The sequence below is a fragment of the Elephas maximus genome, chromosome 5 (genome assembly GCF_024166365.1).
Source record: "Elephas maximus indicus isolate mEleMax1 chromosome 5, mEleMax1 primary haplotype, whole genome shotgun sequence".
Lineage (NCBI taxonomy): Eukaryota > Metazoa > Chordata > Mammalia > Proboscidea > Elephantidae > Elephas > Elephas maximus.
Genome location: NC_064823.1, coordinates 117469478 through 117492472, shown reverse-complemented (window position 1 = coordinate 117492472; position 22995 = coordinate 117469478). Strand labels below are relative to the sequence as shown.

At 39.1% G+C, this 22995-nt stretch overlaps 1 protein-coding gene across 1 annotated transcript in view; it reads left to right on the top strand.

Annotated features, from left to right (window-relative positions):
• The first annotated feature begins 1750 nt into the window (after window positions 1-1750).
• The window catches only part of GRXCR1 (glutaredoxin and cysteine rich domain containing 1), a 146804-nt gene continuing 125559 nt past the window's right edge, over window positions 1751-22995 (top strand). The window contains exon 1 of the mRNA XM_049887108.1: window positions 1751-2143. Coding sequence (XP_049743065.1) covers window positions 1751-2143 — 393 coding nt within the window. The remainder of the gene's footprint in view (window positions 2144-22995) is intronic.

The following is a 22995-nucleotide window of genomic DNA, read 5'->3' as shown; positions in this document are numbered from 1 at the left end:
GCATATTAATCAGATTAAGTAATGTTAGCTGCTTTAATAAATAAGTCCTAAATTTTAAACTGTATTGCTTAACACAGTAAATGTGTACTTCTTATTCACAACATAGTCCAACGCAAGTTCGTAGTGGGTGTGGAATTCCTCTGTGATTGCTCTGAATTCACCTAGCTGGCAGGTGGAGTGTGGGGAGGGAAGGGAACTAGCAAGCACAGGGCATTCTCTTTCTTAACTGCTTTGGTCATCAATGACATATCACTTTCGTTCACAATCCACTGGCAAAAGTTAAGCATCTGCTGTCTTCCATCTTAAAAGCAAGGCACTGGGGACACGTACTTTTGTGAGTATCTAGTCAGTCTCTGCCATATACACTGAAAGAAAATACATGGGATTATTCACATCTCTAGTAAGATTATTTGTGATTTTTATTTTCAACTTTTCCTATATTTTCTAAAATAAATATAAATTAAGTTCATAATCTGATAAAGAGCAATAAACATTAAAATACTCGCAGTGCAGTAAGAGGGTCAGGTGCTTATCCTCCCCTTTCAGATACAGACAGCTTGGGACACTCACTACGGTATAAGTTTCAAGATGTCTGTATATCTTAAGAGTTTCCTCAGGTGCTCGCCAAAGTGACAGAAAATACGATTGAGCAGATGATAAGGAGGGCCCTTCTCTATGCATGGGTGATTTGGATACATTTATCAACGCTGATCACCTGGATTGTTTGGCTCATTTGGCTGGCTTGGAGGCTTTTCCACTCTCTCCTCACTGTTCCATATGTTTCCTTTCCAAACTCTTTGCCTCTGATAAAGGGAACAATGTTTTCCACTAGTGGAAGTGGAAAAGCAAAAGTTCTATCTCTTCACAGTCTGTTAAAAAGTTATTCTTTAGTAAAACTCCTTGAGTATGAAGATGTAAATTGAAAAGTCGGCTTATACAATGTAGATTTACTAACTGATGCTTCAATAAGAACTAGTATTGATAGCTCTATGCAGACAAGTAACATGTTCACTGCCCTTTTAAGAGAGTTCCTGTCAAAAGTGAAAGGGGGACTCATTGCTTAGGGAGCGTTGAGCTTGCGTTAATGGTGGTGAACAATTTCGAAATGGATGGTGCTGATGGTTGCGCAGCATAATGAATGTAATTAATGGCACTGAATCGTACATGTAAAAAATGATGAAATAGCAAATGTTTTGTTAAACTTTATATATATATATATATATACTTACCATAACGAAAAAAGAGAAAGACAGAAGAAATATGAACTGTGAAGAGACTATAACACTTCCCATCTTAAACACTGCATTTTGATCCTACATTTTACCTTTGGCCCCAACCCTGGAAGATGAACTGAAGACATGTTCCTGCTGCCAAGATCCTCTTCAACACTCACCATTGGCTTCAGACCTCAAGTCTGTCATTTTCTTTCCCCATACTTATTTTCTGTTTCACTGCATACCACTTTCTTGCACTTGTCCTGTTAAAGAGCCTCCATGGCCATGTAATATTCAAAGGCTGGGATCATTTTGCAGGTTTTAGTTTAAAGGTAACCATAGCGCGCGCGTGCACACGCACACACACACACATCCATTATTAATAGCAGAGATGCACTGCTAGTTCTTGGGAATCTTCTTTCCTTTCGATGTTAGTTTCATACGAGCGCTGCTGTCACCAGGATTGAGTTCTGATATTGTTATGTGGTCAATGGACTAGCACAATAACAACGGACCCAGAGTGATGTAAGCTGTTCATGTGGGTAGATGTGACCATGTTAAAAAGGGAGATGAAGCCGGAAAATATCAGGCCACGCAGAGTCCGATTTCGGATCGCTTCATCTCACAGTGGGCGAGTTCTGAAGGAGGTGTATGATGACGGGCAGCCTTCAGGCTCTCTGGACTCTGAGTGTGCTAGTATCTGTGGGATAGATGGACTAAGTGAGGCTGAAAACGGCCACATAGGATCAGAAAGTGACGAGCATGAGGATGACCAGGATAATTTACTGGTTTTAGCAAGGGCTGCCAGCGAGAAGGGCTTTGGTACAAGAAGAGTCAACATTTTAAGCAAAAACGGCACAGTCAGAGGCGTCAAATACAAAGTGAGTGCTGGTCAAGCTCTATTTAACAATTTGACCAAAGTGCTGCAGGTAAGTCATTGTGTTTTCTCTTCTTGAGCTTTGCTCCTAACTCACCATCTAAGCACCTCTCTCTTCTCTAGTTTAAAGCAAGCCTCTCTTCTTCATGACTCCTACATACTTCATGAGTCAGGGCTCCACTCCCCCATCCAAGATATTGTCTTAGTCAGAATTAAAAATAGGGTCATTACACTTAGCAAACTAGACTGACTTCTCAAAGCCAAATTTCTACCATTTAACTTTCCAGTGTGCAATGCCTAACAGTACATCTATTTCTTAGTTAACAAAGAAGAAAGAACTATAGTCTACAAAGCCTTTGAGCAAAACTGAGAAGTTAATTTGCAGCTCATCACCCTTAAAATGCCATTTTAGCATTTATCATCACCTCTGTAGGTATTTAAACCAGAAGTGGTTGACTACTTACATTCAGTAGGGGTGGATGCAATTGAAATCTTATGAAGTTATAAAGGTTAGTTTTGATTTCTTCCTATTACTGAGGAGGCTGCAGGTTTGGTTGAAGTCCATTAATTTGCCCATAAGAGCTCTAGAGTGAGACTTGAAAAATTATTCCTCTATAAATGTAAAGAAAGAGTTCTGGATTTCACAGTAGAGGAATTGGCCTTCACAATATGATAGATTCTGCTCAACAATACGGGAATACATTATTTAGGTGCCTGGCCTTTGGCAATGATCTAATGTCAAAGCAAATTTTGAAATTACCTGGAAAGCCTGGAAAAAATGATTTGCTGTTAAAAACAGGTATCATTATTTCAGGAATGCAATTCATAATCCCTGTCATTAAGGTAGCACACCAACATTTTTCATTGTAATACTGTTTTATCTTATTCTCAATATTAAAATAAATGATCTCTTATGATGAATCATTCAATGCCTCTACATTGTGTAAGGATTGGGGAATTGTGGAGAGAGGGGGTTTCAAGAAAATGCATTTGATTTTTTAAAGAAAGTATATGAAAAGTTCACGTCATGAAGATTCTTATATAAAACAGCTTCAACTTTTTATAAGTAAATATTTTAAATCTTCAAAATCTACAAGAAAAAAACCATTTTACTGCCTATGTCTTTATTCTGATAGTAGTATAAACCCATAAATAGAAAAATGAACAAATCCTAAAGTCAAAATATTAATATTAGATTAAGTCACAATATTTACTTGCATAGTTTTTTATGCATAATTCTCTCACTCTCCTTTTGAGGAAAAAAAATTGTCATTAAAATTATCAATTTATCCTCTACTTTGAAAGGGCAATAATGGTTACTAGCAAAGTCCCAAGTTCATGGGTTAGGTGTCAGGCTGGAGGCCAAGATCAGCAGGTCAGATGGCAGGTTGCTGGCTCACAAACTGCAGAGGCTGACAAATCCTAAGATCAGCAGGCAATACAGCAAGCTGCTGGCTCTGGTTCCAAGAACTGGAGGTTAGATGATGATGAGCCAGATACGGGGTCCAGAGTGAGGAAAAACCAGTGAACTTTGGTAGAACATCCATATATATTGGATGCAGGCCATATCCCCCAAGAAACTTCCTTTACAACTGATAGGCTGATCACATCATGTAGGTAATTACATTATATCACAAAATGGAGGATAACTACATCATTACTTAACTGCCAGATTACATCACTATATAATTGCGAAATCACTGAGAATCATGGCCTAGTCAGGTTTATACACAACCTTAACTACCACACCCTGCATCTCTGTATTTTTTCTGTATCCTTTGAGAAGTAACTGTAACATGGCAATCTCTCCCAGGGAGAAAAAAGTGAGGAGTTGTATCTTGGATGTTTGGTTAAGGTTCCAATGCATAGCCAATTTTATTGAAGTAAGAAATGTGATTGAAGAAGTAGTGTGGTCTTTCTTCCTGTTTTAAGTTATAAAATCTTATAGCACTCAATTTGAAACTTGAGAGGAAACCCTAAATAGAAAAAAAAAAAAAAACTTTCACAGACCCTGTAAACCACTTTGCTTCCTCTCTATTAGTTTCCCATTCCATCCCTGTCTCGTAAAACATTGGCATGTGCACTGCAAAAATTTCAGCTGTGCAGAGAGTAGCCATCAAAATTATTTGCTAAAAACATTTCACTTCTTAGAAGCACTTATTGAGGAAGTTGTTTAAAAAAGAGATTTTAGAACCAATTTCCATTTTATTTGATAATTTATCCAATAGTATCCTGGGTAATTGAGGATATGCAATATTAATCAAGGTTGTTAAGGGTAGTGATAAAAAATGAGACAAAGAAAGAAAGGTCGCCTGGTTGATCAGGTGGGCTTTGTAGAGGCAATAGCTTCATAAATCACTAAAGGGACCACAAACTGGTTTTTTGATTATGGCTGTGCAGATCCAGATGCTTGAATTTACCACCTCCCTCAGAAACAAGAAGTTACAATATTTAAGAGGCCAATTTGGAAATCTTGAAAACCTAGAATGAAGAATCTAGCTGTGGCTTGGAAATACACATTAACTAGAAACTGGTTACGTTGTTCTTACAGACACTAAAGTTTGAGAATTACTGTCCTAGAACACAGAAGAGAAATGCAGCTCTTTGGGATAATAAAAAAAGGCTTTAAGATTATTCATGTCTTCAGTGTTAGTGAGGAAAACTAAGAAGATTAGTGTTAAGCTAAGATTTGTTCTTCTGAGCATCAAGTTAGATCACTACGAAGGTCTTTCCTGAGCCATGAATGAGTAAAGGGTATTTTGACAGACATGTTTCCTATTGGTATCCTAATTTATCAGTTGTTTGGTTTGGGAAGAAGTCCAGCAATCTTACCAGTTCTGTTTTAGTACACTTAAAGAAATTCTGCTCTAAGGATATTTCTGTCTAGATGAATTATTTTGCTCCTCATTGCTAGAAAAATTTAGAAAACATTTTATTTCATTTTACTTTCCCTTTAAAATTGGTTATGGATTTCTCATGCAAGACAAATTACAAAACTACTTTATAGTTTATAGCTCTCCTCACACAGTTTTCCTGATTAGATTTGAGATACATCTTGCTCTTAGCAGCAACTTATTTCCGAAGTCTTTCAGGTTGGGTCAATGATGCAGATAATTAAGGTAGTTCTTCTGGCTTATTTTTGTTAATTTATTCCTACATGATTAAATTTCAGGCAGTAATCTTTTCTTGACCTTACCCTCAAACTTTATGAGTATATCCTGTTAGACTCTTATGCTGTAATTTCCATAATTTTAATTCCCCTCCTCCAAATTTAGAATTATTGTGTTAGAGAAAAATAGATTCAAAGAAGGATAATAATTACAATACATACTATATTTTGGTGGCTTCTATCTAAGAATTCAAAAACATAGCCTCCATCCATGTATTTATACATTTACTTCTGATTTTTAATGTGGGGGTATATATAAGCAGTATAGCATTTTAAAATTAGTTAAAATGAAAATAATAATGCTTTTAAAGAAAATTTTCCATTTTGCAAAGGGCTTTTACATGCATTATTTTACTTAAGTTGTACCTTGAATTTTGTGAGGCAGGAAAGTCATTATAATGCCTGCTCTTAGATAACTGAATGACAGAGAAGTGAAAAGTCTTGCCCAAAGCTAGTAAGAGAAGAATTCTGCCTTTTGCTATTTTGCCTGTGCTAATTTTTAAAAGTATAATAATAAATGCAAAAATTCCAAATTTTTCTTTTTGAAATGTTATAATGAGACATACGAATATTTATATGATTAAATATATCATGATATAGTATAATTTTTTTAACTGTCAGTATTTGGTTAGCAGATTTTAAAATTTATCAGTTATTGAACTTTGGACTTTAACTAGGAGACAGCTTGAATTTCAGTTTTAAATTGTTATGTTTTAAAATTTATAGCAACCCATCTTGTCTACACAGCATTTGATTAAATTGTTTCATCAAATTGCAAGAGCTGACACTGGAAGGGATGGCTTGGTTACCTCAAGTCAGTAACTTTAGGATGGATGGAGTTAATGAAGTTTCTGGCAACACTTATCATCCATCTCTGATTCACTGAATCCTGATCCAATGATAGGATAACATGCCAGTAAAAACAAGGTGATACTCTTGACGACTCTTGGGTTTCAGTGTTTTATTTGGGCTAATCTGGAAAAGCAGCAACATTAATAAAAAACTAACACTAATTAGCTATAGAGAAAATACTGAAGTTGTCAAGGATTTCATTTTACTTGGATCCACAATCAATGCCCATGGAAGCAATAGTCAAGAAATCAAATGACAAAGCGGCTACGTAAGACCTCTATAAAGTATTGAAAAGCAAAGAAGTCGCTTTGAGGACTAAGGTGCACCTGACCCAAGCCATGGTACATTCAATTGCCTAAAAGCATATGAAAGCTGGACAATGAATAAAGAAGACTGAAGAAGAATTGATGCCTTTGAATTATGGCGTTGGCAAAGAATATTGAATATACCATATACTGCCAGAAGAACAAGTAAGTCTATGTTGGAAGAAGTACTTCCAGAATACTTCCGGCAAGACTTCTTCTCATGTACTTTGAACATGTTATCAGGAGGTACCAGTCCTTGGAGAAGGACATCATGTTTGGTAAAGGAGATGGTCATCAAAAAGGAGAAAGACCTTCAATGAGATGGATTGACACAGTTGCTGCAGCAACGGGCTCAAACATAACAACAACTGTGGGGATGGTGCAGGATTGGGCAGTATTTCTATCTGTTATACGCAGGGTCGCTGTGAGTCAGAACCGACTCAACGGCACCTAGCAACAAGTACTTACTGTCTGCCAAAGGCTGTTCACTGCATTTATGTGCACTGACGTATTTATTCCTAACAGCAACCCAGTGAGGTAGTATCGCTGTTAATTAGTATAATTTCAGTGCCTCCTCTGTGTAAGAAACATTAAGTTGTAGGATTTAAAAAGTTATTTGTCCAGGGAAATTCTCATGTAACATTATATTTAAAAAAGCACCACTAATGGGAATATTGTCCTTTTAGCTATCATGAAGCAGGAAAGAATATCTAAGATTTTTGATAGAATTTCAACTGATGCAAGAAACTACATTAAAAAATTGTACTACTTGTCATCCAAAAAGAAAAAAAAAAAGAGTACCTAAGATGAGTTGGTACTACTGACATGTTGTTTATGTACAATTGAAGAAATTTACAATTGAGGGACCGTAGAGCCTTATTGGGCCTTGGTGGTACAGTGATTAAAGTGCTCAGCTGCTAACCAAAAGGTCAGCAGTTCAAACCCACTAGCACTCCACTGGAGAAAGATGTGTGGCAGTTTGCTTCCGTAAATACTGCAGCCTGGAAACCCTATGGAGCAGTTCTACTCTGTCCTATAGGGTTTCTATGAGCTGGAATTGACTCAACAGTAGAGTCTTGTGACCGCATCCCTCATACCATCCCTTTGTAACTCTTGGTCACAGCATTAGGCCTTTATTGCTGAGGAGGACCTTTCATTGAGTTAATGAACTAAGTGAAATTCTCCTAAGGAGCCCAGATGGCACAGTGGTTAAGCACTCGGCTGCTACCAGAAAGGTCAGTGGTGGTTTGAACCTACCAGATGCTCTGCAGGAGAGAATTGTGCTAGTCTGTTTCTGTAAAGATTACAGCTTTGGACCCTGTCTTGGATGGTGGTTTTTCTCCTTTTTCCCAACTCTTTTGGCTTTGAAGATTTCCCATATTGGATAGGAATAGAATTTGCCTGCTTAGGTGTTGCTTGCTCGCTCCATTCCATTCTTTCTGTTGTGTGTTATCTTTTAATATTCCTTTAATCACTCCTTTAATAACAATTTATTGCACATCCACTCTGTAGCAGACACTGTGCTAGATAATGTGAGGAATCAAAACCAATTCCTGCTTTCATGGAATATTCAGTGGTGCGTTGTGAACGGTTGCGTAAAGTAATTCCTGGCAGAATTCAAATACAAAATGCAACTTCTTTACCATCTCCTGAAGATTCTTCTTTTCTGGTTTCTTGTTAGTTTAATATACCCCCTGCTATTCATTTTTCACTTTCCAAATGCTTGTATTTTTCTCCTTGCAGTCTTTCTCCTATTAGATCATTGCTTTACTGGATCCCTTCCTTATCTTTTTCGTGGTTCCTTTCTAATTTAGTTCTGTCTCAAGGACCAAGAACTGGAGAGTAGTCTGCATAATTAATGATTCTTACCTTGATCTTTTGAGTTTCTAGAAGTCAAGAGTCTGACCATGAGCACTAACTTATTCAAGTCCTATGAATCTTCCTGAAACTTTCTCTAATTAGTTCAGTAAGTAGCTAAATTGGATTGTCTCTCATTCTCCCCTATTCATCAGAACCCTTGTATCATCATGACATTTTAATTTATGGAAACTTGGTTTTAATTACTTGTAGCTTAATCCTACAAACCTGTCTGAACTCTGACTTTAGAACATGCTGAGAAAACCCAAGGATTCCACAAGATGTCTTGAAACTGTTTAATGAACTTTTACTCGCAGCCCGTGGTTACCCCATAATTAGAGAATTAGCACCTGGTGTTTCCAAACTTAAAACAAGCAATGTAACAGCACGACTAGACAAACATTCTTTGGTAGTTTTCTCATTCTGGAAGAGTTTTCTTTGAAAATGTATAATTTAGATTTTGTATAAAAGTCATATGAGCATTTGATAGTCTACAAATCTACATGCTGTATAAATGTATCAACCCATCAATCATTATCACCTGGAAGAAATGTTAGATAGAATAAAATGTGTGCAGAAATTTTCAGTTAAGGGAATTTTATTTATGTATTATACCATCCTACTCAGCTAAGATTTGGGTTCTTTTTACTCAATCCTATTTTTATAATAATTCATTAACTCACCTAATTGCTGACAAATTATTTCTCTTATAGAACGTTTCATCAGGAGGCAAGAAATATTTGTACATTTTGTTTATGTAACCCTCCTACACAGTAAAGCAAATCATACTATTTATTTCATTGATTTTTTTTTGAAAAAAAGTTAGGCTATGAAAGAATAAAAAAAAATAGATTTCTCTTTTTTGATGCTTTTTATGTATTAAAAGCATAGAATTAAAGACCTTTGCTTTATGAAGCCTATGAAAGCTTGAAATATTTCACAAAGAGGGTACAGTAGTAAAAGCCAAAGTGTTAATTTGCAATAGGTAGTTTTTGTTAGGAGAAAAGAAAGCTCTGGGAAATTACAGGGCCCTGAAGAGTTCAGGGCATGTGGTTTATGCTGTAACTGACCAGTGGAAAGAGAATAGGTAAAGAGCCAAAGTACTAAAACAATGAGGGTATCTTAGTGTCTTAGGCTGGATTCTCTAGAGAAGCAAAATCAGTAAGTCCCTGGGTCAGGCTGGAAGATTCTCTTGATTCATGTAGCCACAGGAGCTAACCAACCCAAGATAAGCAAGTCAGACAGCAAGGCTCTGGCTCACAGGCTGTCAAGACTGACAAATCCTAAGAAACTGGGATTTGGAGAAGTTAAGGAAATTTTCCCAAAATGTACAACTACGAAACCGTAAACTCTGCATTTGAAACCAGGTCATCGCCCTCCAGACAAGAGTTCTTATCCATTAAAGGAAAAGAAGTGACCACATAATCTCTTAAGATGCTGCTAGAGAATGTTGGTATTTTTCTCTTCTTTCTCTCACAAAGAAAAGTGGGGCTTTGAGTTCAAGAAACTTGGGTCTTCTCTTGCCCTGGGAATAATTGATAGAACTTAGGTTTTTCAAGAGTTTGGACATAAAGGACACGAAATTGGGCAGTCCCAAGAGTTGGAAGAAGCAAAAATTGGGCAACCAATGAAAGAAACTGTGTGAAGGGACTTTTGAACTGCAGGCAGAATCAGTGCAGCATCATGGGGCTGAACGAGCAGTGGTTAAGATTATGTCCACCAAGAGCCATGGCCCAGTGCCATCCTTAGGTTTTCTGACCCATAAAGACCTGCATAATTTGTAGATCATGCTGATAGAGAAAGGAGCCCCAGTGATAACTGATATAGAATTTCCTATTCACCTTTACAAATAGAGGCTAAAAACCACTTTAAGTCTAATTTAGAAAAATCAAGTCAACTGTCATTTCCTGCCATGGGCTGCTACAGATCATATTTACACCTCCAGTAGAAAAAAGAAAGGGAAGGAGAGATGAAGCCACCCTCACGCAGGATAAGTAGGAAGCTCCATAATTTCCAACAAAGACTTCAATCTGTTCTAGCTCTAATTTCCAACAAAGACTTCAATCTGTTCTAGCTCTCTTGAGCTTCCACCATCAAGTGACTCCTATGAGGATATAGTTTTGCTTCCAGAAGTCCTTCGTAGAAATATACGAAACGCTCCCTGAGAAAACTCACTTGAAACTGAGTAAATAAGTCAGGCAACAATGGCTTTGGAGGGCACAGAAGTAGTCACAAACTTAAAAAAAGCAGGGCCTCTTAATTATATATATATATAGAGAGAGAGAGACAGAGAGACAGAGAGAGAAAGACAGAGAGAAACCCTGGCGGAGTGGTGGTTAAGTGCTACGGCTGCTAACCAAAAGGTCAGCAGTTCGAATCTGCCAGTCCTTGGAAACTCTATGGGGCAGTTCTACTCTGTCATATGGAGTTGCTATGATTTGCAGAGGCTTGAAACGTGCTTTCATGGCTGGGCTTACCCTCTTGCATTTTTCACATCACTATAAGAAGTATATGGTGAAGAAGGCCCACTGATCCTAGAAGAGAGACACCAACTCACAGCTTGGAGCCCAATCTAGCTTAACCCTGCCTAGATCAGCCAAATGCCAGCCAACCCTCAAACATGTGAGCAAGAAATAAATGTTTAATGTTGTATTACACTCAGTTTTGGGGTGGTTTGCTAAGCAGCAAAAGAAAAGTTGTACAAGCTTACAAACATTGAGTATCTTCCTCAAAGTCAACCAGGTGGAGAGAGAGAGAACTATCAGCATGTTTAACTCCACAGCATGAGCTTCTATCCACTAAGTAACTAGTGCCCAGCCATTCATCAGAAGCCTGGTTCTTTACACTATCTCTGCCAAGGTCTTATTAACCTCTAGTGGGTATTTCTAGGGGAAGGGAGCATTCAGAGTTTTTGGCAGGACAACTTTTCAAGTCTTCTCACCCTCCTTTATTGAACCTCCTGAAACTGATCATGTTAAGATAGAGTGAAGGCCATCTGCCATTCACTTCTATTAATGTATCTTAAGATGACATTAATATTTTTGGTGACCACATCATACTGTTGACTTATTTACCCATCTTTTCTCAGTGGTAAGGTTCATGAGGTTAAAACTTTCAGTAGTATAAAACATTAATTTTTCATTGAATGTAATGATGTTTTGTTAGTTTATGTACAGGACTCTATAGTCAACAAAATTTAGTTTTATCGTATTAGTCTAGGCTGTTAAAATCCTTCTAGTTCCTGATCTTTATTCTAGATGTTCCTTAGTACCTTACTGAGTCAGTGTACACAGTTTTTATGGCTTTCAACATTAATCCAGGGAATTATTTATATCTATATGAGGCTGTTTTGCTATAAACCATAGGGTAGACTACCAAATGTGGATTAAATTACACAGACCTGTATCATATCATTTAACAAGAAATTCAAAGAGGCAGTTGCTGAGATTGTTTAATGGCTTAGCACTATGATTAAGGAACCTGGCTCTTTCTATCCTTGTTTTATTGTCCTTAGCTTGTCTGAACCCTCATGGATTCAAGATGGCTAAGATGTTTGCCACAGCTTAAAGCCAGGCCAGAGTCAAATGCAGAAAGGGAGGGGTGGCACATGAGAACTTTCTTTGGAGGTGTGTCTCATCAGAAAGCAAAAAACCAAACCAAACCAAACCAATATCCCTCCCCTGCAAAAACTTTCTAGCAGCATTTGCTCACATCTTATTGCTCAGAACAGGGTCATATGGCCAATACTTATTATAATAGAGGCTTGAAATATATTTCAGGTTTTTAGCCTGTATGGTTGAAGAGAGAGGAGGAGAGTGGGATTGGAAACAGCTATGTCTGTCATGTAACAGGCATAGTCACACAATGCCTGTCATATAATTTTCTAAGAAATTGAGTTTGATTTAATCTTTATTTTCATAATGCAGTTTGGCTTACATTGGATCAAGCTACTTAAATTATAAAAACATTTAATATTGGTCTTATTTCATCATTACCTGAGTACATTTTGGCCCCTTTTATTTCCTTCTACATTTTGAAGTTAATTTCCTCTTAATTTTTTTTTTTTTTAATATTCCTTCTTCTTGAATACTGGTTGTATTCTCTTCTTGAATACAGTCTCAATTGTAATCCATATTTTCTCAGGCCCAGAGCAGTTTACCTGATGGATTTAATTATTTTGACACTAAAATTTCAAAAACCTGAAATGACACTGTTGTTTTTGTTAGCTGCATTGAGTCGGCCCTCCAACTCAGGCTGGGATCAAACCATTGTGATCAATAGGGTTTTCATTAGCTGGTTTTTGGCCATACATCATCAGACCTTTCTTCCTAGCCTATCTTAGTCTGGAAGCTCCGCTGAGACCAATTCAGTATCACAGCAATACACAAGCCTGTACTGATAGATGAGCGATGGCTACACTTCAGGTGTACTGGCCAGGAATCAAACCTGTGTCTCCGCAGAGAAGGCAGGAATTCTCCCACTGAACCATCTCTGACCTGTGAAATGACATTAGGGTTGGTAAACAATTTCTTTGTATTAGCTAGCAGTAGTAAAAGTTTTAGTATATTAGTTATCAATGATATTTATAGTAGAGTGCTAATTGTATATTAACAAAAAGTACCTGCCACATTCGGCTTAAGAGGAGTAACCTAAAACAGAAAGGACTGACACCAAACTGTGTGTAAAATGCTCTATTTCTTTTCCCTCCTGTTTGCCTACATTAAATCAAAAACAAAACACAATGACTACAGAAGTAACAGCTCTTATTTCCACAGCTTCTTCCCTCGCTCTTGCCTCTGAGGCCGCAGGGGCTGCGCAGTCAGTGAGGCAGAACTTATTTCACATTGAGGAGAACAGCTCTCTGCATGCAGAGCAGGGCAGGCCTTTGCTCAGCCAGCCATTCAACAACGCTGCTCCAGCTTTCCTGATTCCGCTAGTCACAGACAGATTAGGGTTTTTTTTTCTTTAATTATTTAAAAGAATACTATTTGTTTTAGTAGCAAGAGCAAACATTGAATGCCTACATGTCACAGAAATCATCATGGGCATTTTGCTTACAGTGCTAATTCTTTAATCTTCATAGCAAATTTACAATGTAGACTTTATCCCATTACACAGATGATCAATGATATGAGCTGATAACATCCTGATTTGATGTAGAGGGCAATGAAAAGACAAAAATGAAAAACAACCGGTTGTCTTCTAGTTGATTTAAATACACGGCTACCCCATGAGTGAATTATTGCGTTGGTGAAAAATATTGACTATATCATGGACTGCCAGAAGAATGAAAAAATCTGTCTTGGAAGAAGTACAGCCAGAATGCTCCTTAGAAATGAGGATGGCGAGACTGCCTCACGTACTTTGGATATATTACCTGGAGGACACGATGCCTAATAAAGTGGAAGATCAGTGAAAAAGAGAAAGATCCTCAACAAGATGGACTGACACAGTGGCTGCAATGATGGGCTCAAGCATAGCAAAGATTGCTGGATGGTGCAGGCCTGGGTAATGTTTCATTTTGTTGTGCATAAGGTGGCTGTGAGTTGGAACTGACTTGACAACACCTAACAACGACAACAACAACAGCCCACGAGTTACAGAGTAGGGCTGCTCCATAGGGTTTTCTTGGCAGAAATCTTTATAGAAGCAGATTGCCAAGCCTTTCTGCTGTGGCACTGTTGGGTGGGCTTAAATGCCAACCGTTAGGGCAGTAGATAAGGGCAAACCATTTGTACCACCCATGGACTAATGAAAAGACATTTGTCCCCAAATGTTTTGGCCCTAATTTTGATCTGACCTTTGAAATTCCATCTATCATTTGCCCAATTTACTGACTCCTGAGATCCCTCTTGTCTAAAGTTGGGTTCCTCAGGCGCAGAAACTGAGATGGGATTCTAGCCCCTGCAGCCTCAGATTATTGAAGAAGTGCTCTCAGAAGAAAGGGAGTGGAGGTAGCTAGTCAGGGCAGGCCAAGAAAACTAGGGAAGGTAGTGATCTTGGAGTGGGAGCATTGGTGGTTCGGTGGTAGAATTCTTCCCTTCCGTGTGGGAGATGATGCCCGGACGACGCAGTTTATGTACAGCCACCACACAGCTGTCAGTAGAGGCTCGTGTGTTGCTATGATGCTGAAGAGGTTTCAGTGGAGCTTCCAGGCTGAAACAGAGTAGGAAGAAAGACCTGGTGATCTAATTTGAAAGTCAGACAATGAGAACCTTATGGATTACAATGGTCTGATGCCCAACCGATCATGGGGGTGGATCAGGACTGGGTAGCACCTGTTTCATTGTGCATGGGGTTGCCGTGAGTTCGGGCCTGTCTCAATTGTAGCGAACAAAGAAAACCAGCAGTGATCTCAGTCAGAGACTGGCTTCAGCCTGGACTCCCAAGGTACTCTGGAATACAAATTGCACCTTGGTTCCACCTTGAGGCACCGGCTGGCATTCTGTTTTCCAGTCTGTCACTGGCCACTAAGGACCCATGGTGGTGCAATAGTTAAGCACTCGCCTGCTAACTAAAAAGCTGGCTGTTCAAACCCACCCAGTGGCTTAGCAGGAGAAAGACCTGGTAATCTGTTCCCGTACAGATTACAGCTTAGAAAACCCTGTGGGACAGTTCTACTGTGTCACATGAATCAAATTGGACTCAATGGCACCTAACAACAATAATAGTTGGCTACTGGCTGTTGAGGGTGAGGAGTGTGAAGGCAACCTCCATTCTGCTTTATCCAGTGAAGGCAGAAGCTGTGAGCTTTTAGCAGCCAAAATCCATAGGTCAGGCAGCAAACTAGAGACTTCTGCAGGCTTGTGTCCCAAGATCCTTAGATCAGGTGATAGAAAGACTGCAGAGTGGAGACAGAGAATCCTGCCAGAATATCTATTTATGCTCTGAAGGCAGAGCACACCCTAAAGAAACTCCCTTTTCAACTGATGGATTACATTCCATTAGATGGCATTATGGAAGGTTTTTACATCACATTGTTGAACAGGTGCTTGTCCAGTATTTGGCCAAACCACTGGGAATGGCGACCTGGCCAAGTTGACACATAAAATTAACCATGACATAGGATCTTTCATTAAAGCATTGCGTTGCAAAGCAGTGAGAGGTGGGTGCGTTTTGAGAGAGAGGAGGAAGGTGAGCTCATTGGGAGAAGAGGGCACTGGTTACTGTGAGTTATGAACAGCCAAGGATCTCTTCTGTGGAAAGTGGCCATAGTGTGCTAGAGAGAGAATTATTAAATATTCAGGAATTTTGCAAGTCAGTTGTTAGACCGTTGGCAGTTTGAGATTAGACACCGTGGACCTATTCACACTACAGAAATCAGCAAATTCTGCCAATCAAGAATTTTCTTTTTCCTACCCCTCTAAGCCGTTCGGCACACCACTGGAACTGAGGCTACTCAGGACTTTTTGAAGAAAATATAAAACCAGGAAGAGGTGAAGGGCCAGAAAGCCAAAAACCCAAACTGCACTTACTTGATAATTTATCCTGAAGCCAGACCTAGTCCCTGCATATTTGCCTTTTCCTAAAATGTAATCAGGAAAGTATCATCTGGTAAGCCATTTTTTAAGGCCATTATTGTTATTTCCTCATTAAAAAACCCATTTGCTTCCCGGGTTTGGGTAGTAAATTTACGTGGCAGTGGATAGAAAGCAACTGTCTCTATATCACTTTCTAACCTCCAGTCTTGCCTTGGCTGATTCATTCCTCATACAATTACAAATTTTATCATGTTACTCCTCTGCTAAAAAAAAAATCGACAGTTCTCTGTAGCATTTACATATGAAATAAAAATTCTTAGTCTGGTATATTAGCCTGAGTTCCTCCTGAAAGCAGAGTGTGAAACAAGGACTTGTGTGCAGGTAGTTTATTGGGGAGGCTTGCACTCGACTACTAACTGAAAGATGGGTGTTTCAAACCTACCCACCAGAGCTACGGAAGAAAGGCCTGGTGATCTGTTTATGTAAAACATTACAGCCATGAAAACTCTATGGAGCAGTCCTACTCTGTAACACGTGGAGCTGCCATGAGTCAGAATCTACTGCATGGCAATTTTTTTTTTTTTTTTTTAACTTAATTCTTGATCCAGGAAGAGAGAAGAATGGAGGAATGTGAAACCATGAAGGAGGAAAAGCTAACCAAAGTGCATTGCTTATTGCCACGGAAAACTTCAACTTGGTCCTGCTGGGGCCTTTTGAAGAGAATGTAGAATGCTTTTCAGAATCCATACCACCCACGCAGAGTGGAAAGAAACATTTATGGGCTCTCTTCCTTGGCGAGGGTTGGTCCCAGGAAAACTCTATCCTCTGACACTTACGGATTACTTACATCTATATGCTGAGTGGGTTTGTGCCAGTGTCCCCCACCGAAGTGTTGGAGAAAATTGAGGAGAGAAAGCAAAAGATGCACGGCACAAATTTGAGGAGAATTTCAATACGAAGTGATTTGAAGCTCATGCGGAAGTGTCACTTGATGTTGTGGTTGGAATCAGACATGAGGCAGAAAAAAAGAGGCAACTGATACACGTGGCATATAAAGCTCTCCATAATTTTCTAATCTTAGCCTTCTAGTCTCATCCTTTGACATGCTCTCCCTTATATCATACATATCAATACAGGTATCTGAATCACACTTTGTGAGGACAGCATGGTTCAATGGGAGAATCCTTTCCTTCCATGCAGGAGGCCTGGGAGCAGTTTCCAGCCAGTGCATCTTATGCACGACCACCGCCTGTCTGTCAGTGGAGCCTTGCGTGTTGCTATTCTGCTGAACGACCACCGCCTGTCTGTCAGTGGAGACTTGCGTGTTGCTATGGTGCTGAACAGATTTCAGTGGAGCTTCCAGGCTAAGACAGACTAGAAGGAAAGCCCTGGCAATCTGCTTCTGAAGATCAGCCAATGAAAGCCTTACAGATCACAACGGTCTAATCCACAACAAATCATGGGGATGGTGCAAGGCTGAGCAGCATTTCATTCAGTTGTCAATGGGATCTCCATGAACCAGGGGTACATTTTGATATTGCAATGGACTTCTAAACTGGGGCAGCACCAAAAAGAAGAACTACAACAACTGTACTTGGCTATGTTATTATATAGCTTGAATTTTCGTACATGCTGATCTCTCTTCTTGAAATACTCTGTCCCAATCTCTTCTCATAGTTGACTCAACCTTGAAAAATACCCTCAGATGTAACTCTGTCCTGGAAGCTTTCAGGATCTCCCTGTCCCCCTCCCCCATTACCCAATGGTGTTAAGTACCCCTAAGTTGTGTTGTTAGGTGCCCTTGAGTTGGTTCTGACTCATAGAGACCCTATGTACAACAGAACGAAACACTGCCCAGTCCTGTGACATTGTTGTTATTCTTGAGCCCATTGTTGCAGCCACTGTGTCAATCTACCTCCTGAAGGGTCTTCCTCTTTTCCGCTGACCCTGTGCTTTGCCAAGCATGATGTCCTTCTCCAGAGACTGATCCCTCCTGACAACATGTCCAAAGTATGTAAGATGCAGTCTCGCTATCTTCGCTTCTAAAGTACATTCTGGTTGTACTTCTTCCAAGACAGATTTGTTTGTTCTTTTGGCAGTCCACGGTATTTTTGGTTTATTCAATATTCTTCACCAACACCACAATTCAAAGGCATCAGTTCTTCTTCGGTCTTTCTTATTCATTGCCTAGCTTTCACATGCATATGATGCAATTGAAAAGACCATGGCTTAGGTCAGGCGCACCTTAGTCTTCAAGGTGACATTTTTTGCTTTTCAACACTTTAAAGAGGTCCTTTGCAGCAGTCTCACCATCCTTGTTTCTAAGGAGCATTCTGGTTGTACTTCTTCCAAGACAGACTTGTTAGTTCTTTTGGCAGTCAATGGCATATTCAATAGCTTTTATAGCTCTTGTAACTACAAAAAAAAAAATAAATTTTTTTTTTTTTTTAATAATTCTAGTAAGAGCCCTGGTGGCACCAAGGTTAAGTGCTTAGATGCTAATCAAAAGTTCTGCAGTTCAAAGGGACCAGCAGCTGTGCAGGAGAAAAGACCTGGCAATCTGCTCCCATAAAGATTTCAGCTTAGGAAACCCTAGGGGGCAGGGTTACCATGAGTCGAAATTGACTCGCCAGCATACCACATACCAGCATACCATTACTAAAGCTTTTACTGCAACACACTAAAACTCTAACACAGAAATCTCTTTACTACTCAATCTTCCCCACAGGTTTGAGTTCCTTGAACATAAGGACTTTTTTTTTTTTTATTTCTGTGTCCTGAGTGCCTGGCATAGTAGTTGACTACATAATAAATGTTTCATAAATACTTGTGGATTGAATGACTGGCGAAATACCAAAAAAAGAAAATCTACTTTAGGGCCATTCCAAAGCAATCAAAGGATGGATATACTTTGAAAGACGTCTATTAGGTATCCAAATATGTCTCTGATACATAGAATCGACAAAAAAATAACGATGTAAGAAAGCCAAGCAATAAATCAATAATAAATGAACACATGGCTCCTGCTCTCAAGAATTTGATATATAAGGCAAGGACACATAAAATGTTGAATAATAATGAAAGGTGAAAACTAACAGACTGTGATATGAAATATTACTGGGTAATGTAGGTGAATAAGGATTCCTTTGGTAGTGCAAACAGTTAGGCGCTCGGCTGCTAACCAACTGTTTGGTGGTTTGAACCACCCAGAGGCGCCTCAAAAGCAAGGCCTGGCGCTCTGCTTCTTGGAGGTTGCTGCCATAAAATCCCTGTGGAGTGCAGCTCTAATCTGCGACGCGTGGGGTCGCCAGGAGCTGGAATTAATTCAAAGGCAAATAGTCGCAGGTGAGGAGCTCTGGTGACCTCGTGGTTAAGAGCTCGGCTGCTAACCAAAGGGTCGGCCGTTCAAATCCACCAGCCACTCTTTGGAAACCTCTGGGACAGTTCTACTCTGTCCTCTAGGGTCACTATGAGTCGGAATCGACTTGACAGCACACAAAAACAACAACAGACATAGGTGAATATGGAAATAACTTGCACAAAATATGTTTTCTATGACTTCAGAGAAATCTGAGGTCTTCTGGGGAGAGAAGGACAGGAGATCTCTAAGGAGCAGTTAAGGTTCGAATTAAGCAGTATGTGTAGCGGTTTAAGTAGCAACTTTGGAAAAGTGCTCCTAAATTCAAACATGTAGGTTACAAACCATTAGCTGTGTAATGTTGAGCAAATTATAGTTATCTATAAACTAGTTAATAATTGTAGTTAATTCCTGATTATCATGAGGGTTAAATGAATCGATACATGTATAGCACTTAGAACAGTGTTTGGCTTGTAACACTTCTATAACATATGATATGTTAGCTTCAAGAGAAATGAGGAGGTTAGTCTCTTGGCAGTAGAGACACAAGATATGTCTGGGATCCAGTGAAGGGACTAGTTCAGCTGTAGCAGAGGTTTTATGTGGGGAAATGGTGGGAGATAGCTTTGGAAAGTAGTTTTGGATTCTTAGTGAGGATCTAAAAAGTTATCTCCAGCCAGCAATGAAAGTAAGTGAAGATAACGTGACTGATTTCTCTGGACAGCTGTGGTTTAATTATCGTGTTGATGTAATTATTAGAGCCCCTTTTATTCTCAGAAGTATCTTGTTTGGATAACAAGAGGTATTTAGGCAAGAGTTATGGGGATTTAAAGAAATTATCAGGCATTCATGTGTGAGATAAACATTGGAGAAGAGCAGGTTGTAGGTTTATTATTTAAAATCAGATTTGTTTCCATGAAATCATAAAAGCTTAGTCCTGAAAGGGATCTGGAGATAACCTGATAGTATCCAATCTTTATTTTATATGTTTGCCCAGTATTATTTTCTTTATATATATTTTAAAACGTCCAAGGAAATATGACCCCTAATTCCTTGTGGAAAAAACAAACCTAGTGGGAAGCCAAAGCTCATTGCAAATAAACTACATACAGCTTATGTGGATGCGAAGTGTTTTATTTCATATTCAGTGACAACCCTTAACTATTTTCATATGCCACATTTGGAGATCTGTACATTAGTCAATAGCTGAGTTTTGTCGGTGTCAGCACCATTATTCGGCAGTGTTTGTGCAGTGACTTGAATGTTGTTCTGTACTCTGACCTTATTATCTTATAAATATGTTTGAGGAATTAGAGAACAAAAGTGCTGATACTAGTGATATGAAATACTGATATTATCACTTCACTCAGGCAAAATTTGAAATCATTAATTGTGCTCAAAGAAGGCAATCTGTAGTCTCAATCACTTGTTGAGTAGACCTAAATCCTCTCCCTGGTGTGAGTGAGAGGTGCAGGGGAGGCCTGTGGTGAACGCTGTCGGGTTGTGTACACCTGAAGCTGCTCATAACCCATGTGGACCTGGTCTCCATCTGGAAGAAGTGAGGTCATGAGGATCTGAAGCGGTATGTGAGAGGGGTCTGATCCAAAGTCTTTTTCAGATTATCTTAGTATTTTTATTTTACTTGTAGTGACTAGTTTTCTTCATATATTTGGGATTAGAATGTGCAGGATTATATTGAGTGGAAGGATATATTTTACTTTATCTTTCTCTCTACCTCCCTGTTTAGCAGTTTTTGGTGCCTCCTTCCAGCCCGCTGGGGTCTCTGTCTAGAACCACATAGTCAATTGTGACTTAAAGCTCTTATCCCTGGTGATACGGAGTATGTCTTAGATTTGATTATCAGTCAGGGGTTCGCTTGGCTCAGGCCCTGTTTGCAAGTCTCTATGTCCTGCCACATTTCTAAACATGTTGCTTCGTATAAGCTGTAGTTCTAGGCAGCTGAGGAGCATCTTCCCCCCACCCTTGTATCTATCATGAGATGAAGAGTCCTTGCCTAGCCCCGTTTCAATCAGTGGGTCTGGCTTCCTTCCACTGCTGTGGGATCTATGTGACTTCATCCCTGCCCATCATTTTGTTTCTGTTCCATTTCTGGTCCTTGTCATGAATGTCTTGTTTAGAGTTGTTAAAATTTACTCGTTTTCATTTATCTCTTGTTGCTGGGTAATTGGAATTTTGGATTGGGGCACGTCTAAACCTGAAGTTACAATGCCATCTTAACAGCTAGTCCCTTGGAAGAATAATTTTGAGTAATTCTTGGAGTAGAATTAATAATTCTATTCCCAGCCAAACTACTAAATGAAGTATAAGTAGAGAACAAAAATGTTTTCATATGTGCAAAGATTTAAGAGAATTTACTTTCCTTAGGGAGAAAATTACTCAAAAACCAAAACACCCCCAAAAAACCAAACCCACTGCCGTCAAGTCTATTCAACTCATAGCGACCCCATAGGACAGAGTAGAGCTGCTCCCATAGAGTTTCCAAGGAGCACCTGCTGGATTTGAACTGCTGACCTTTTGGATAGCAGCCGTAGCTCTTAACCACTATGCCACCAGGGTTTCCTAAAATTATTCAAGCATGTTCTTAATCCAGGAAAGAAAGGTACAAACCAAGAGATAAGAAGATTTGGACTTCCGGAAACACTAAACTAAATCCAGAAGAGGAGTAAAGGGAGATACCAGGATCTTCAGCAGACCCAGAGAGCAATTGCATTAGTAGGTTAAAAGGATAAATGTAGTGAAATGAAGATCCTTATGCACAAAAAGGTCTACCTGAGATATACAGGCACATTAGTTAAGAAAAAAGAAAGCCAAGTATAAATTCTAGGCAAAAATATAGTGAAGCTGAAAAATGAAGTCATGATCCAAATAAGCAGCAAATGAAAATTTGTTATTTTTTTAAGGTAATAGTTCCTCAGTCTTTCTCTTTCATGCCATTGACATTTTGAAGAATATAGGCCAGTTATTTTACAGAATATCCCTCAATTTGGATATTCGTGATATTTCTTAAGATTAGATTCATGTTATACATTTTTTGGCTAGAATATTCCATAGGTGATATTGTATTTTGCTCCAGTTATCATACCTGAAGGCGCCTAATGTCCAAATACTCCCTATTGGTGATGTTAATTTTAATCGCCTCAGTGCGAAATTTTCTCCACTGTGTAGTCATTTTTCCTATTGCAATTGATACACAATTTGTTGGGAGTTACTTTCAGGCTGTGTAGTATTTTGTTCATTATCAAACTTCTACACACAAATTAGGCATCCATTGATGATTTTTGCCTGAGTGAATTTTTAGAATAATGGTTGCAAAATGATGATTTTAAAAATAGTTATTAACATTCTTCTGATAAAAAAGATCCCTGTGATGGTTAAGGTTGTATGTCAACTTGGCTGGGTTATGAACGTCAGTGGTTTGGTAGTTATAGTGTAGTCTGACAGTTATAAAATGATGTACTCATGTCCAGGATGAGATCTGATATAATGTATTCACCTCCTTGATGAGATCTGTTGTGAATAGTCAATCAGTTGAAAGGGAGTTTCGTCAAGGATGTGGCCTGCCGCCAGTATATATAGGCTTTCTCGCAAACTTTCTGACTTTTGCTTTCTCTGGATCCTACATCTGGCTTGTCATCATCTGACCTGTTCTTGACACTTGGGCCAGTAACCTGTCGTCTGACTTGCTGATCTTGGGTTCGTCAGCCCCTGGAGTTACATGAGTCAGGAGAAGCCTCCAGCCTCATGCCTGATCCATGGGCTTGGAACATTCTAGCTTCTACAGCTGCATGAGCCATTTCCTTGATTTAAATCTCTCTCTCTCTATATGGACTTCACTGGTTTTGCTTCTCTAGAAAATTCAGC